Source organism: Saccopteryx bilineata, chromosome 4 (genome assembly GCF_036850765.1).
Source record: "Saccopteryx bilineata isolate mSacBil1 chromosome 4, mSacBil1_pri_phased_curated, whole genome shotgun sequence".
In the NCBI taxonomy this organism is placed as follows: domain Eukaryota; kingdom Metazoa; phylum Chordata; class Mammalia; order Chiroptera; family Emballonuridae; genus Saccopteryx; species Saccopteryx bilineata.
Window position 1 is genome coordinate 57,054,020 of NC_089493.1, and position 18,180 is coordinate 57,072,199.

Here is an 18,180-nt window from a genome sequence, read left to right on the forward strand (position 1 = left end):
CAGCACGGCCCGGGGGCTGGGCGAGAGCGGAATGGACAAGGAAAGAGAGGGGATCTGGGTTGCTCACTGGCCGGGTCACCTTGGGGAAGTGACTTAACCCCCTTGCTGCCACAGCATCCTGTCTGAAATGGAACGGCAAGCGCAGGGTGGACTGGATGAGTAACATACACAGAACACTTGGAACAGGCTTTGCACAAGCTCAACATTAAAAAAAATGTAAGCTCTATTAATTTCTAATACCATGAACGATGATGGTCATTATGGTGGGCCACCACCAGGATCCTTGGGGCACCGGCTTTTTTTTTTTTCATTTTCAAACTACATTATTGTTTTCAAATACGCAGGTTTCTCTCTCTCTCTCTCTCTCTCTCTCTTTCTCTCTCTCTTTCTTTTCTTCTCTCTTTCCTTTTTCTCTCTCTCTTTCTCCCTTCCTCCCTCCTTCTCTTTTCTTCTCTCTTTTTTTTAAGACTCCATATAAACAGCTAAGAATAGCTGACGAGGCACCTGCCCCGGGCTCTGGCCCACAAGCTCACGAGCTGCCAACTGCTGCTGGGTTGTGTGTTCTCTCCTGTGCTCCTCCTGCTTGGCTCAGCCTGTTGACTAACGTCCCCATGTGATCAAACTGGCTTTGTGTATGTAGTGAAAGGAAAATGGGTCTAGTGCCCTATCCTCTGGAGTGACTGGGGGAAAGTCTCATCACTCTAAGACGGAGCCAGCAACAAAGCAGGCTGGCCTATCTCAGTGAACACGAAAATCCTTAAACAAAGCATTAACCCTCCAGTGTCTTTCCCTCTTGCTTTTACTGGTTTGCACAGAACTGGTAGGTGGCCTCCCACAACAATCTCCTTTAGAGGGTTGGAGGTGGCGCTGGGCTCTTGGCCCGTGGTCTACAGCCCAGGCCGTGACTGTTTTCCCACGGGGTCAGCTGCCTCCTGTCTGCTTGGGCCCCATTTAGGGCAGACTACTGGGTTTGTGGTCTTATCACCTAACTACAAATGGGACATTCCCGCTACGGCAACTCTCTCCTCACCATGCCCACACCTCCTGCCAGCCTGCCATGACCTTTCACATAAACATGAACTTGTTATACATACATAATGAGCTGTTTCAAAAACCTGATGTTCCATTTTAACCATTTAATCTACTACAAACAGAATATATATCATAGGATAGATTAGGTTGATTTTTCTTTAGATTATACTGATTTTCTCACAATTTCCCATTCCCTTCTCCCTTCACCTTCTCTCTCGATTCCCCCCTCTCCTGACTCAGATCTCCTGATAGTGGCTGAACGCTCTACCAACACGAGCACAGAGTTTAAGTGAACACAGGGTGCTTCTTGCCCAAACGTAGCACCAAGAGATGCCCCACAGGCGACTCCTTCCAGATTTCTGCCCCTAAGCTTCTCATGTACAGAATTTGGGGAGTCTGCCTACTGTCTGGAAGGTTAGCAGAGATCAAGGCTGTCGGTTTCCATGATGAATATCTGCACTACTAAGGGGCTCCTCCTCGGTGACTTAAATTGTGCGATCAAAGTAGAATTCAACTTTACTAGACATTAGTTCTAGGAGAGCAAAGCTTCCATCCTGTACTTCTGCCCTCTGCAGCAGGTGTTACAGGGACCGCTGAGGCCTCAGTCCAGCAGCCTACCTTGATGGTCTTCACCAGGTTGGCGGTGCTGTTGGCGACTTCCTTGGCGGACTGGACAAAGTGCCTCTTGGCCACAGGGTTGGCTGTCTTGGACGAGGCGATGCGGCAGGCGTTGCACAAGGCGGAGGTGTGCTTGGCGACGATCGTGGCGGCTGACAGAACCTAGAAAGCATGGAGCTGGGTTGGGGGTACCCCGTGCTTCAGTGCAGAGGGTGCTAGTTCAGAGGCATCCACCCTGGTCTCGAGGCCTGGGTTCCTCTTCAACTCACAAGCCCAGGGCCATGTAATTAAAACACGTGTGTCTAGCTCTGCCACCCCTAAAGTCACTCCAAGAAAGGAGAGGGCAAGAATTATTCAACAAGAGAGAATAAACAAAGAAAAGGAAAAAGTGGGTGCTGATACAGTGGTGGGAGTGGGCTGGGCTCCAGACAGTCTTAAAGGAGAGGCAGTCACTTATCCCATGGAACCCCCAGGGAGGAACTGTTTGGTCCAGGGTCTAGGCCAGCACTGCCCAACAGAAATATCGTGTGAACCCCGTATGTAAATTTTGAGCAGCCATGTTAAAATAAGTAGAGGAAACGAGAGAAATTAATTTAAATAATATATTTTATTAAACTTGAAATATGCAAAATATTTCATTTCACCATGTGATCAATTTGATATTATTAATGAGATTTTACAATCTTATTACCAAGCCTTCATAGTCCAATGTGTATTTTATACCTATAGCCCATCAAAATCTGGACATGTTACATTTCAAGTGCAGCTAGTGGCTAACACGTTGGAGAGTCTAGGTTTAGATAAGTGAAACAAACATCAAGGTGTGAGAGCTCTTGCCTCATGTAGGCACCTTTTTAGTGGTCCAGCTCAGGAATCTTCCAAGCTCTACCTTCCTGCCCACACACCCTACCACAGAACCAAACTGCTCTCCTAAATCCACCTGATCTACCTTGCTGAGGCTGGTAACACCCCTTTGGCCTTAACTGGACAGGTAAGGAATCTTAGATGCACTGATGCCTTATAAGCCAGCTCTGAGGCCTTCTTTAGGAACAGATCTTCCCTATATTGCCTCCTTTACCTGGGTCCTTCTCCTGCTTCAAGAATGCTGGTCCCAGGGTTCATGATGAACACGCCACTCACACACTGCCTCTGATACCCCGTCCAGGCCAGTTCTGGCCCCTTTCAGCACACACTGCTTTAATAAGTGAATGGGAATCCATACCACTTGAATATTACAAGTGCTATGGAATGTCATATACTGTCTAGTCTTAAAATGTCTGTGGTTCCTTCATGCGCTGTGGATTATAACCCGCCTTTGAGACCTATCTCAGTGCCACTGCCTCTGTGATGTGACCCCTGACAGCTCCTCAGAAAATTCATCACACCTTCCTCTATGTATCCCTGGCATTGTCATCATATTCCAACAGGCTAAGAAGCAAGGACATTGGGGACTGGGTCATACTCGCCATGTTGACCCTTAGTGCTGAGTACAGAACGAGCCCTCAATGTATGTCCCCTGAACTGAATGGAATCATGAGACTCCACGGTGGGTGACTGTACTTCTACAGCCCTTTACTTCCAGCAAGCCTTTTCAAAGCCGCTGCATAGCTCCCCTTTCACCACATTTTGCAGTAGCCCTCTGAGCCGCTATCTTTTTGCTGGCTTTGCAGGCTCTGTGAGAACAGTATTCTTTACTACTTTACCCTGCTCTTCTCACAACCCACCTCCAAGAGCTTAAGGTCTCACAGATCTCGTACGGTGGCCCCTTGGTTACCTGGGACGGGCTGCTGCCAGGGTCTACCAGGTTCTGGCATGCCATCTGGATAGCCTGGTTAGCCCTGGCAAACTGGATGGGGTCCACGAGGCCCTGGTGGCCTGCCTGGCTGTTTGGATCAGAAATGCCGACAAGGTATGCAGCCTGTAAAGGAAGGAGGAAAACCACAGCTCAGGAACCCATGGGGGGACAAACGTCCCACGATGTAGATGCAGCAGCCATCTTAGGAGCTCCTTAGTACCAGTCGGCCAGGTAATCTTGTCAATAAGGGTTTACGGATGGACAAGTGAATGCCAGCTCGGGCCAGGCACATGCCGGCACGAGTTTGCTGCAGGCTTCTGGGGACAGAGTCTCCTTGCTCTTCAAAAAAGCCTCAAGAAGCTCTTCTGTGGGGCCTGAACAAGGATAGACGTGGAGACACCTTATGACCATCCGGGTACCCAGCCTCAGCAGGAAGCTGACCCTCTGGCTCGCAGGTGGGAGGGGCAGGAAAAGCGGGTGTAGACTAAGGCATGGGCAGCTGGGTCAGCCCGGCCCAGAGCACGCCCTTCACGAGGGTTTCTTATCTCACTGCCTTCCTTCCCATCCTTATTGTTTAGGCAGTATTCCCAACAGCAAAGAAGAAGACTGAGTAATATGGCTCAGGGGGAAAAAGGTAGTATTTGGTCCCCGAGAGGACAAAAAGATACAAAAAGACATCTTTTCTTGAAACACTCTGGATAAGTTAGACTAACAACAGGGAGAGAATGAATCTGTGAGCAGGAAGTTTAACCTTAATTCATTTCCCCTGAGATTTGAGGGGCAGGATAAAGGTAGACAATTTCATCCTCCAAACTAGGGATGTTTCTCTTCGGTTTAGTAAAATGTTCTAGGCTCAAAGCAATTGTCAGCGGATAAATCTTTTAAGGCAAATGCTGACATTTTGGAAGCTTCAGTCACACGAGCCCAACGATTACTGAAAATGCACAGGACAGTCGAAGAGCAAGGAAATGCCCGATCACGTCTCTGCAGGATGGCATCTAATTTTCTCTCCCTCTGGTGCTGCTAGGATAATGACTAAGATGTTTGCAATTCTAAAACCTCAGAGAGAACTTGAATTATGTAATGCCTATTCCTCCCCCCAAAACAATTTATCTGTAAGAATGACCTTAAAAAAGAAAACAATAAAGCAAGCACGCTGGCCTCTAAACACTCGGGCTGGCATCCCTGTCCTTCGCAGGCTGCTCGGCTCCTGGGGACGATGGCTGCTTGTCCTGTCTGCAGGCCTCAGCCAGCAGGGGAGCCACCGCCTTCCTGACTGTTTCTGTGGTAGTAGATGAAACAGGAGCAGGAGCTGGAGCTTCCCCCAGCTCCCACAGCAAGCTGGTACTCTTAGATTCCACATCTGGCCTGGGACACAGGGAAAGGGTACCAACCAGTCCCTTACCTGAGCCGCTGCTTCCGTCAGCCCACAGAGAGCCTTGGACGCAATCCCTACACACTCCCCAAAGGCAGGAAGGTCCCCGGTCTTGGCATTCTGTGAAATTCCTGCCATTGACTCACCCAGAACCTGCAAAATGAACAATCGGCATTATTCTCCGACCAGCATTCTTTCAAACCATAGGGTAACGGGAACTATACTTCCAACTTTAACATTCAAGGACAATTAACATACGGTATTTGCTATTACTTTCCTTTATTTGCGTTAACAAGAGAGTCAAGAGGATTAGGATTATATTGTCTCTGTTTCATAAAGAGAAATGAATTATAAAAGTAAAACCTTTTCCCAACAAGTTATCTATATCTCCAGGAGAAACAGTAAATTTACTCAGATCAATAAAGTAAAATCTATATAGGGCATCCCACGGGTGAATGTTCTGCACTGAGAACTCTCAGTTCCCAGAGTATAAAAATCAGACACATCCATTCAGCTATAGACAAAATCATACCCAGAAAGCAGAAAACATGTCTCCTGATATTATTCATACTTATTTACAGTAAAATTTAAATGTCTTTATTAAGTATATGTAATTAATCTGAACACTAATAAGAGGGTTTCCTAAATTTTTTTTTTCTTTTTTTAAAGACAGAGAAAGAGTCAAAGAGAGGGATAGACAGGGACAGACAGACAGGAGCAGAGAGAGATGAGAAGCATCAATCATCAGTTTTTTGTTGTGACACCTTAGTTGTTCATTGATTGCTTTCTCATATGTGCCTTGACCACGGGCCTTCAGCAGACCGAGTAACCCCTTGCTCGAGCCAGTGACTTTGGGTCCAAGCTGGTGAGCTTTGCTCAAACCAGATGAGCCCATGCTCAAGCTGGCTACCTCGGGGTCTCGAACCTGGGTCCTCGGCATCCCAGTCTGATGCTCTATCCTCTGCGCCACCACCTGGTCAGGCAGGTTCCCTAAATTTTGTAAGTTATTTTCCCTTATTATGAAAATCACTGATATACGGCCCTGGCCGGTTGGCTCAGTGGTAGAGTGTCGGCCTGGCGTGCAGAAGTCCCGGGTTCGATTCCCGGCCAGGGCACACAGGAGAAGCGCCCATCTGCTTCTCCACCCCTCCCCCTCTCCTTCCCCTCAGTCTCTCTCTTCCCCTCCCGCAGCCAAGGCTCCATTGGAGCAAAGATGGCCGGGCGCTGGGGATGGCTCCTTGGCCTCTGCCCCAGGCGCTAGAGTGGCTCTGGTCGCAACAGAGCGACGCCCCGGAGGGGCAGAGCATCACCCCCTGGTGGGCAGAGCGTCGCCCCTGGTGGGCGTGCTGGGTGGATCCCGGTCGGGCGCATGCGGGAGTCTGTCTGACTGTCTCTCCCCGTTTCCAGCTTCAGAAAAAAAAACAACAACTAAGAAAATCACTTATATATTTTCTTCAGAGGTCTTTAAAAGAAAGGAAGCCTCCCTTATCTGATGTTCTGTCTTCTAAGGGTATCATACGGCCCAGGAGGGCTGGTTCTACTTTACAGGATAACAGGTAGTAGAATGGAAGGCTATTCCGCACAACCCTTTGGAGAGACAATGAAACTGCTAAGTCTAGAACTCAATGCAAAGCTCTTCATTTGTTAATAAGCCACCCTGGATGGGTGAAAGAGAAAGAAACTCCCTAAAATTGCTTAGACTTACAAAATGATCCAGTTCACTCAGGATTTGCAGAGCAAAGAAGTTAGAGGGCGTTTTCATGTGCAGAGTTTCTTCTCCCTAACCCGACATCCCTCTTTGGCTCTAAGTTCACAAGACACATGCATCCTCCTCTTATCCACACTCCCACAAAGAAGGCTGGACGGAACAAACTCCAGTGTCTGTCCAGTGCAAAGCAGGCTCCCCTGACATCACCAGCACAGCTGCCTCCCCAACGCTAATGTAAAGTGATGCAAACAACCACGCACTCGTGTCTGAGTACAAAGCCAGACCACGCACTCGTGTCCGAGTACAAAGCCAGACCACACACTCGTGTCTGAGTACAAAGCCAGACCACGCACTCGTGTCCGAGTACAAAGCCAGACCACGCACTCGTGTCCGAGTACAAAGCCAGACCACGCACTCGTGTCCGAGTACAAAGCCAGACCACGCACTCGTGTCCGAGTACAAAGCCAGACCACGCACTCGTGTCCGAGTACAAAGCCAGACCACGCACTCGTGTCCGAGTACAAAGCCAGACCACGCACTCGTGTCCGAGTACAAAGCCAGACCACACACTCGTGTCTGAGTACAAAGCCAGACCAAGCACTCGTGTCTGAGTACAAAGCCAGACCACAACTGCTCGACCCATTCATCTCACTTGCATTTTATTTTAACCTGATTTTGGCATTCCCAAAAACAATGATATAATTATCATGGGTCAGTGTTTCTCAACTTTTTGAAAATTATTATTACTCCACTAACATGTATTTTTATAACATTTCCCCCATAATAGCCACCAACATCAAATAAAATACTCAGAAATAAGATTTTGTTGAATATGGTTAAGATTGGGCAGTTACAAACCATTGTATTATCTTAGATTTTTTTTTACCCTATACCCCCACAATTTTTCACTTTTTGAGAATGCATATCGGGGATGGATGGCAAGAAAAACACTGAAGAAGGGCTCATATAAGCCAAGGTCACTGACGGGCTTTCCCCAAGGGTTCAGACAAAAGATTCGATTCACAGGAAGAGCCGTCTGTGATATGGCATACATAGGCAGGGGTTCTCAGGGTGTGGCTCCCGGACCACCTGGGCAGGATCAGGAAGATTCATCAAAAATGTACATCTCAGCGGATAGAGCGTTGGACTGGGATGCAGAGGACCCAGGTTCGAGACCCCGAAGTCACCAGTTTGAATGCGGCTCATCTGGTTTGAGCAAAGCCCACCAGCTTGGACCCAGGTCACTGGCTTCAGCAAGGGGTCACTCAGTCTGCTGTAGCCCCACGGTCAAGGCACATGTGAGAAAGCAATCAATGAACAACTAAAGTGTCACAACGAAAAACTAATGATTGATGCTTCTCATCTCTCTCTGTTCCTGTCTATCCCTCTCTCTGTCTCTCTAAAAAAAAAAAAAAAAAAGTACATCTCAGATCTACTGAATCAAAAATTCAAGGGTGGGGCCCTACAATCTGTGTTTAAAAAGAAAGACCCCAAGGTAATTCTGATGCACAGTCACGGTCACATGTGGAGAAACATCTGAGCACAGGGCTCCACAAGGCGGTTCAGAGCGGCCACAGGCAGATGCACACAAAACATGTCTAGACTTCTCCCCATACCGAGGGGAAGGTTAAGAGCCCAGGTAGGCTTACCTTGGAGTTTTCCATCACACTCTCAATGCAGTCAAAGTAAGAGAGGTCACTAACAGGTTCATTAGGGTTGTCCAACATCCCCTTGACAGTCTGCAGAAGGAGAGCACAACTTAGAAAGCAGGCAAGTGTTTCAGAACAGGTCCAAGTCAGCGCACCAGATTTCCTGTTAGAACCCCACACGGAACGGGGAGAGTGTCGCAGGCTATTCTTGATGGCAAGGCGGGTCTCGTGGTTTCAATTTTGAAGGAGCAGCATGATATTTATAGAGGGGGGAGGTATTTTTTTTCTTAAAGAAATCTGGAAGTTAATATACAGCAACATAGTCATGGGAAATTAGTAGAATTTGTTTGCTGGATAACTCCAAGGAGTTTACATTCTAAGAATACATCAGTTCATTTCTCCATGATCAGTAGTAGAGCTTGCAGTTTTCAATTCTGGAACCTTTGAATGGTGGGCATAAAAGAAGGTAACTCCCCTAAACTGCTCACTAGGGTGGTTTGTTTTTATTTAAATTTGAGCAGGAAAGAAAAACGTTCACTCCTGCTGAGGTTCCTTGATGGGGCTTGCCTCTTCATCTGTCTTTGTCTCCACTTCACAGAAAAGGATCGCGAGCTTTCCTGCAGTAAGGACCTTTGAGGGTGGACAGTCAGTGGATGTGCCATTCGACCTCCTCCCCACCGAGAGAGAACGTACAGGAAGGCTCAGCAGCCAATGGAAATACAGGGTCACCTGAACTGCAAAAGCCTGAACAGAAGTAATCCTGGAAACTGCCGAGTGACTCCCTTAAAGGTCTGAGGGAAAAGGGGCATAAGGGAGCTCATTTCACGGAAGAACCTCCTCCCATTCCTTGCACAATCAAAACTGTTTTAGAAATAGCAATTCTGAAACAGTCATAATTTTGGCAACCAAGGATACCATTAAGGGACGGAGTACTGGCACCTCAGCCAACAGAGCTCATTTAGATCAACAGTCCACGTACCATTTATAGATACATTAGCAAATGTGCAACCAACCCGTATCTACTGAGACATCCATTTGGCTGTGTTCAGTATAATCTTGCACCAGTTAAGACTGTTCTACATACTAGTAGGCACAGTGATACAGTGATTTTATGTTTACTCACTTACATTCTATGGGCATAAATGAATTTTAAATTATAAATAAACCATAAGCATGAATATAAAGGAAAAAGTACACACACTGTGTTCTGGGCCACTAGGAGCCCTATAGGCACTTTAATTGTATGGTAATGAGCACCACTTTTGGTTTTCCTCTTATGTGCCTGCCCCCTATGTTACAAAATAAAATGTATGAGTAACACAGATACAGATAACATGTCAGCAAATCCCAGAGGGAAGGGAGGAGGGAGTTAGAAGGAGAGGGACAAAAGGGGTGTAATGGGGGACATGGGGGTGGGGGTGAGGGTGTTATATTGAGTGGGACACTTGAATCCATGTTAACACAATAAATTAAAATGAATAAAAAATTTAAAAATGTATGGGGAAATAATTTTTACTCAGAAAGGACATCTATCCCACCTTTCCCAAATATCTCAGAATAATTTCCCCCAAACTTTCCAGGTAGAGATGGTTCATCTTCAGCCTACACCCAATAGCATAGGCCTCTTCCTGTTTGAAATAAAGAATCCTTTAACAAATTAACTTTCAATCAGTGGAAAGGGGAAACAGGGATGATAACTCCACCAAATCCAGTCTTTCTTCAGTTCCTTCCCACGTGAACTGAAACCTTGGCCCCGACAGTCTCCCAGGAAGATAGAAGACAAAATAGAGGAGAAGGAACTGACCCCATAGGCACAGGACAGACAGACACACATTTAAATACCCAGCAGCCTGTCCAGGGACCTACCTCAAGCTCTCGCAAGGCATTGTCACACTCTTTCTGGCCAGGGGCTTGTTGGGTGCACAGAGTGATGAGTTGATTGATGCTCTCTGTCACAGCTCTGTGACAGAACAGAAAAAATATGGAGTTTTTGGATTTAAAGATCAACAGTAAGTTTTCCAACGTCATTTTGCAGGTTCACTAAAAATATAACTACTTCACTGTATAGCCTGGGGTCCACAGGAGGGCTCTTCCACAAGGCTCCAATCAACTAAAAATAAATCACATCCAGGAAAGAAAGAAAATCCTTACCTTGCTTCTGATTTTTCATTTGATTTACACTTAAAGGGTATGAAAAGTTCTCTTAAGGAAGTATGACTATCTTATAATATATTCATAAGAAAGAATTCACAACAATGTCGCAAATAGCAAAGAGATCAAATTAACAGTGTTTTCAAAATCCTTCATTAGCAGCCCATAAAGAGTAAGATTGTCAGAACACGGCTATTTTGGGTAGCTTCTGTAGAGTTTGGAATGTCTTGAATATTTTTAGATACAATGACATATAGTAAACTGTGTCTATAATTTTAAAATTCCTACTTTCCATTAAATTCTATATGACTGATTAGTTCCTAGGAGCTATCCCAAATTATTATTCTTTAAAATAGCTATTTTCCTTGTTAATATTAATAGGAATTAACTGGAAATGCTTGTATGAATATTTTACATATGCTTCTATTCTTCTTAGAAATTCCAAGGCAGCCTAGATATTTTTCCCTCCCAAGGATTGGAAGTCAAATTATTCTAGCACCATTTGTTTAAAAAGCTGTGCCTTCTCTATTGAATTGCTTTTGCAACTTTGTTGACAACCGATTGGCTGTATTTGTATAGGTCTATTTCTGGACTATATGCTATTCTACTGATCTAACCTTTTGCCAGTACCACATTGCTTAGATTACTATAGCTTTATACTAAGTCTTAAAATTGAACACTTTTGTGTTTTAAAAATGAAAAATACAGACAGATGAAATAAAGAAATGTACAAGTAAGGAGGAGACACAAGACTTAAACCCCTGCCTATCTGACTCATAAACACTTTCTTCAAAGTCATAACTGGTCTACAGTTTTGGCAGGGTCCTGAAATCTAGTTATAGTTACTAACCACTACAGCTAACAACTTACACCAAAATCAAAATAGGGCACATATTGCTGTTAATCACTAACACCGCCTAATATAAAAGATACCTCATTTTATCATTTAAATTGACTTCACAGCTTCCCACAGAATGTCAAATTAGATGGAAACGATGCTTCTAATTTAAAAAGGTAATCAGCTTAATTATTTGATGAGGAGATAATGCTTTGAATTTTAAAATTTAGCTAGGGGGACGGGAAGAAGAAAAACATTCTGGGACTCAAGAAAGAATCTCAAAACAGTTTTTGCAACACTGACTCTAGTGATTCATTTACTTGGCAAAAGAGTGCTTGATTATGGTTGTGGCTGGGAAGCACTGTGCCCTCCATGGTGCAAGGCAAAACAAGAACCACGGAGATGGCAGGACAGGCCCTAGTTCTGACCACCCTGGAAGGTGCACCTATGATGTAACCACTAGAAGTGTCCCTTAGAGAGTCCAATACAGTGTTCTGTGTGGTCACCTCCAAGGTGCAAGTCTGAGTGGACACACTGGCAGTGTCAACATGATAAAGGGTAGAGAAGGTCCTGAACTGTTAAGACATGATCATTTGCAAAATATCCCACAAGCTTTCCATTTCATTTATTTCTTCCAGTATTTCCTGTTGATCTGTATTTTCCAAAAACCTAGTTTTCATATGCAGACTTTTCCATTAAAAACAAAGTATTTACAATTAGTGAGTCCAGAGAATATATTATTGTTCATTGTCCTATTTTTTTTTAAACTATTTTATAGATGTAAAAAAAAAAAACTTTTCAAATACAAACAGGGTAAAAAAGAAAACCCAACAGACTAAGAGTCTGTGGTCAGATAATCCATAAAAGTGCCTGCTGGGCACTGCGGTCTGAATGAGTCACTTGGGTAATAATGATCCATGACTAAGAAGCACTGTTTAAATATCGTTCACCCCCATCACTCATTTTAGACTCTGGATTCCACAGACAAATAACAAAGTGGCTCAGAGGTAAATGGTTATATAGATTTGACAATGAAAAATAATATTTTTATGTTTCTAATTATAGGAGTTATTTACAAGAGCAAAAGACTAAAGGCCACACAAATATTTCATGATAAAAGACTGACTGAATGAGCGTATAACCCACAACAAAATCCCAGAATCCTGGGTGCCCATTAAAAATCATAATGTACAGAAAATAAATTTATTTATTTATAAAGTCATAATGCACAGGGTGGGACAAAAGTAGGTTTACAATTGTGAGTACACAAAACACAGAGTTTATTTTTGTATTATTACTTATTATTATATTTTTACCTTATGAACAACTGTAAACCTACTTTTGCCACTCCAAATAATAGCATATTCCTAATATCATACAAGCATATGCGTGATACACAATTAAGTCAAGTAAAATTTACAAAAGAATATAAACTGTATGAGCCCACACTTACAAAACAGATCAAAATGTTAACAGTGATTTTATATTTTTACAAAAAGAAATCAATACATCTACTAAAAAAAGATCAAACAACTTATAGTATCAACAAAAATATGGCCAAAATTAGCAGCATCTGTTCTATATAAATCCTAACAGAGACTGAATTGTAGTTATTTTTTCCACAATTTTTTAAATGATCAAAGCTATACAACTTTATTTTTTAAAATACAAAAAAGTTAAATAACCCTAATTCCACCATCTAGAAATAGTATTTCCTTGTATTTTATTCTTTATCTGGACATATCTGGCCAGTGTTCATTAAATAAAAAAATTGGTATCTACACTCTCAGAGGTTAAAAAGGGGGCTTTCTAACCTACAAATCATTTAGTGTTTAGAAATACTGAATTGATTTAACTGAAGTTTAGGAATGCTGGTGGGAAATTTTAGTTAGATATGGAACTGGGCCAGGACCAGAAGAAAACCAAGCAATCTGTGCTTTTGATTATGTGCTCAGCACAGACGACCCAATAAGGAGCTTGGAGGGGAAAAGCCACATCAGACATTTCCCTTCCTCCATGGAGGAGATGCTCAGGGAGGGAGTCAACAGCAAACCAAAATCTACCTGTAGCATTTCCTGGGTCCTGCTATGCGCAAGGATCAGGAGTTTAAAAATAATACAGTCTATGTCTCTCTAGGACAGGAGGTGCCTGCAATCTAGTTGAAGAGGCAAGACAACGAACAGAGAAGACACAAAGAAGGGATGGGGACATGACTCCAGACAGCATGTGGTGGATCCTGAACCTCTGAGAAGCCAGATACATGCAGGACTCACGGGGAGCATGAAAGAAAATGAATGAAGGCCTTGACTGTGGGCATGAGTTCTGCATGGTAGGGAGGGCTCAATGTGGACTGGAGTCAGGCTCGAGTGTGATCCCGACTTGGATAAAGGGAAGAGAACATTCTAGAGGAGACCAACAGACAGAAGGCTCAGTTTACATTTTTCTCTTTTATAGCGTGAAAGTGCTACTTGCTGGGTCATCCTTTTTCTCAGTCTCTGGATACAGGGGGAAGCCTTTTCTGCAGAAACCTTAAACCAGATGGGAGACAGGGAAGAGGAGCCACTGCAAGGTCTCAGGGAGTGCCCGCAGGGGACCAGGACGCAGCTGAAAGGAGGCCCAGCCTGGGATGGGCTGTGCTGCGAAGTCCTTCCGGTGGAGGAGTCCGGCCAGGGCGACTGTGAGGTGAGCAGCAGCTCAGGGGAGATGCTCCGAGGAAGGACAAGCCCTCCTTTTTTGCAACTGCAGACTGGTCTTCCATTTCCTTGACTAAGTCTTGGGAGCATCAGAGCAGTCCCCGGTCAGGGAACACACTGATGAACATTGACGAAGGGTCTCCAGCTCCACCCAACTCACGAGGAAAGAGCCAGAGCCCATCAGTTAGTTACACAGGAAGAAGACCAAGGGACCAGGTTCCTCAAAGGTGCCCGAGCTCAGAGGCAGAATAAAAAGACACTTTCAATCTACTCCATTTCCAGAAGCACACCTCTTTTCCCAAAGCCGGAAGGATCACAGAGACCACCAAGAACAGGGAGTTCAAGTCTACTGACACAGGAGCAGGGCAGGGCCGAGCTGATCCAGGCCTGGGTCCCCACAGTGGCATTCGAGGGGCCTTTGGGGATGTCCACATGAAGGGACTGGCTGTCGAAGGGACTGGCTGCCTCAAGGACTGGGAAGGCAGTGGGACCGAAGGTGAGGGCAACAGTAATCGGATCCCTGCCGCCTGAATGCAAGTGCACGTATGCATAGCACTACCGTGAGCACTGACTAGATGTCTTATGCTCCTTGTATATGCTGCCTGCCCAAACTTCCCCAGTGTGTACCCTGCACCCAACACTGGCCCAATTCTGTATTAGGAATGTGGTAAAAATGTGTGTAATGAACAAATAAAATAAGAGAATGAATGCAACCTAACCGGGGAGAGCTTTATCTCCCAAAAGGTGGCTGCCTGACTCACTGGACCTGCTCACCTGCCAGGAGCTTCCTGGGAAACCCCCCTGGGGAGCAGGGCTTGCCAACATGTGCCAAGAAGCCAGAAGGAACATGCCAGCATCTTCTTGCAACAGTTCCATTCCAAGACAATAATTTCACATGATGATTTTTAAGTGCTTATTTGGCTATAAAACCATCAGGCAGGCAACTCCCTGTCAACTGCTGAAAGCCAGGACAGAGGCAAAGGAAGCTTTCACTGAAAAGTCTCCCGTCCTTTCCTCAATCACCACCAGGGGGCCTTCAGCTCCCCTCTGAGCCCTGTACTAGCAACATTCCTTCTGGGGTCTGTTATTTCCTTCCTTATCTGGCCTTCAAAAGGCCAAGGCTTACTCTCCCTGTCTTCCCACAATTTAAGAGAGTGAACAACACGTTCTATGTTGGAAATTGTAATTCTGAAACGATGCAAAAAATTGAAGATAATGAAAAACATCTGAGTTCAGATACCTGGAAATGTCAATTGCCTTATCCAAAGGCTCTTTGTAGGACAAAAAGAGCAATCAAGGGAGGTTTTTATATCAGAAACAGCTGCTCAACACAGTGCATATCACCCCTCCCCCACCCACCTCATACCCCCCACCCAGGGAGGGCACTCACTCACTGCTACAATCACAAAACAAAGCATGAGATGGAAGTGGGGGGACATCAGGATATTTTTCTAATCTCCCAGTGGCTCTAGCTATTGTTTGAAGCTTAAGTATATATTTGGGAATAAATAAATTCCAAGGTTTTCAGAGGAACTGTCCTGATATGCCTAATCCCCCAAAATAACACTACAAGCCACGAGGGGACCAGAGGTAGATTTTTACCACTAGTATAATGGTATCTGATGTCTTGAGAACCAAGAAGGGCGCCAGGATAATGTAGTACACACCCTCATTTTGCAGAAGGAAAATTTAGACAAGTTGAGTGACCCGACCAGTATAAGTTAGTTAGTCAAGCATTAAAGCCTGGACTAGAATTCAGGTCTCCTTGCTCTGACAACTTAAGAAACAGCCATTGAGCTCCCAGGAGAGACAGATATAGAAAAACAAAGAACAAACAAACAGAACCAAGTTTAAAATAGAGAATTTAAGCTATGCTTTTTCTTTTTCTTTAAGTGAGAAGAGTAGAGATAGAGAGATTACTCCCACATGTGCCCCAACTGGGATCCACCCAGCAAACCCCATTGGGGCCCCTGTCTGGGGCCAATGCTTGAATCGACCAAGCCATTTTTAGTACCTGAGGCTGATGTGCTTGGACCAAGAGCTATCCTCAGCACCTGGGGTCAACGTCTGAACCAACTGAGCCACTGGCTATGGGAGGGGAAGGTGGAAAGAAAGGAAAGAGGGAGAGAAGCAGATGGTCACTTCTGTGTGCCCTGACTGGAATTGAACCCAGGACATCCATATGCTGGGCTGATGCTCTATCCACTGAGCCAGTAGCCAGGGCCAAACTATGCTTTTTCAAATCAGTAATCTGCATATTTTGAAGTTTCTGGCCTTGGCTGGTTGACTCAGTGGTAGGGTGTCAACCTGGCCTGTGGAAGTCTTGGGTTTGTTTCCCAGTCAGGGCACACAGGAGAAGCAACCATCTGCTTCTCCCCACTACCCCGCCCTCTTCTCCCACAGCCATGGCTTGATTGATTCAAGTGCATTGGCCCCAGGTGCTGAGGATGGCTCTGTGGAGCCTCTGCCTCAGGTGCTAAAAATAGCTTAGTTGCAAGCATTGGCCCCAGACAGGGGTTGCCAGGTAGATCCTGGTTAGGGTGCATGCAGGAGTCTGCCTATCTCCCCTTGTTTCACTTAAATTTTTTAAAAAAGAAAGAAAATGAAAAAGTTTCCAATTATGTTTTATGTCCTAATTGTTCTGCATTTAATCTCTTACTGCTGCTGTCAGCTTTCCTGTATATAAGGGAATGCCAAGTCATGTTAAGAAAACATGCCCACACTGTCATAGAAACATAAAGTACCCTACCCCTTGGGTCAATAAAGTGAATGTGAAGATTTCTCTGGGTTTTCACTACAGTTTACCTGCATACTAGTACTTACTCACTAGTTAGTAAATGAAATTGCCTCAGTGGCCATGGGGCAGAAATTGTATTGTATTACCCGCTTCCTTGGGTGAAAACAACAGAAAAGAAGAACAATGACATCATCCCAAACTCAGACTCATGTTTTAATATGTTTCTAAGAATAATTTACGCCCCCTGCCACCCTGTTCATCCTAAGCAAGAACCGTTCTGCGTGGGACATTCGGAACGTTTACTGCCGTCTAATTAACACTGCTGCCAGGCAGAGAGTTACCTGCTCCAGAAATGAGAAACGGCCAGTTGAGTATCATGTTCCTTCCTATACTTCCCAGTATCTTGTGGTTTGTTTTTCAACAAGCATATTATTACCTTCATAAACTGAAAGATATAACAACTTTTAAGAAACCTACTAACGCTATAATATTTATAAATCATGGAGGCTCTTAAGTCGAAGAAGTCCAACTGCAAAGGCTATAAGAAAGACATGTGTAGTGGGAAAAGCACAGGAAAAGGAGCCAGTTTAACAAAATAACAGTCAGCACCACTCCTGACTCCATCTCTGACAATGTAAGGGCAGCGTCAGTTCTTCGCTCAGCCGAAGCAGCGGGGTGCCAGGCCTAACTTTCCAACCCTGACACTGTTCATCAACCCGACAAAGCCCATTTTGCTCCGCTCTTACCTTGCAGCTGCGGCCAGGAGATTCTTCGCATTGGGGGCTCCTGGATCTACAGAGAGGGACTTGGCAGCTAACAACAGCTTGCTGGAGGCCATAGAGATGTTCTTGAGGTTCCCTATCACCTGGATCTGGTCTTCTTTGGTCTGGAAGGTCAAAAGGGGCCAGAGTAATTAGGGAGTCTCCCTTTCTCCTAGGAAGCATTCAGAGAGCTAGGAGCAGCATCCTGCAATGGAAGCAAGTTATGTCTACAGATTGAATTAAGCCCAATTAGTTGACAGATAGATGCCTGATTTGTTGGAACACTGACCAGTCAGTGTGTACCCTTCCCTAGACAGATACCTAGACCAGATTCATGAAACAGTACAGAGTTTCACCCCCAAGTGGGTCAGCCAAGAGCTGCGCTATCTCACAAGTGGAGGCATCAAAAGGCAGGGGAGGGAAAGAGTGGGGAGGAGGAAGAGAGCGTGCGAGCATGCGCACAGACTGGGCCCCGGTCCCAGCCTCTTGCTCAACAACGCTGGAGTTGTCGAGCAGCTCGTGCATCTCGGCCTGGCAAAAACGGCCAGTCCTGTCTCAACAGACAGAGCTGACGGCATCCCAGAAGTTCCCAACTCAGGCAAGGACACATTTCTCACCTGGTGTGCCATCTGAGAAGCAGCTCTTTGCAGATAACACAGCAAGAAATACCCTGAGTAACTCTTTTAGGGAGTTCAAAGGAGCTCAGGAAAAAAACATCTCGACAAGCTGACACCAGACAGGTCATGGTCCCTTGTTCTAAACAAGGAGTTTATCCGCTCATCTGAAGGTAATCTTTCATTCTCTGACTCAGTATCAGATACAG

At 45.1% G+C, this 18,180-nt stretch overlaps 1 protein-coding gene across 6 annotated transcripts in view; it reads right to left on the minus strand.

The window, feature by feature from the left end:
* TLN2 (talin 2) overlaps positions 1-18,180 on the minus strand; it is a 484,588-nt gene that overhangs the window by 107,938 nt on the left and 358,470 nt on the right. For all 6 annotated transcript variants that reach the window (XM_066274650.1, XM_066274649.1, XM_066274645.1 and 3 more), the window contains 6 exons: positions 17,343-17,482; positions 10,044-10,137; positions 8,178-8,267; positions 4,851-4,973; positions 3,425-3,568; positions 1,651-1,812 (listed from right to left, as the gene is read on the minus strand). In XM_066274650.1, coding sequence (XP_066130747.1) covers positions 1,651-1,812; positions 3,425-3,568; positions 4,851-4,973; positions 8,178-8,267; positions 10,044-10,137; positions 17,343-17,482 — 753 coding nt within the window. The remainder of the gene's footprint in view (positions 1-1,650; positions 1,813-3,424; positions 3,569-4,850; positions 4,974-8,177; positions 8,268-10,043; positions 10,138-17,342; positions 17,483-18,180) is intronic.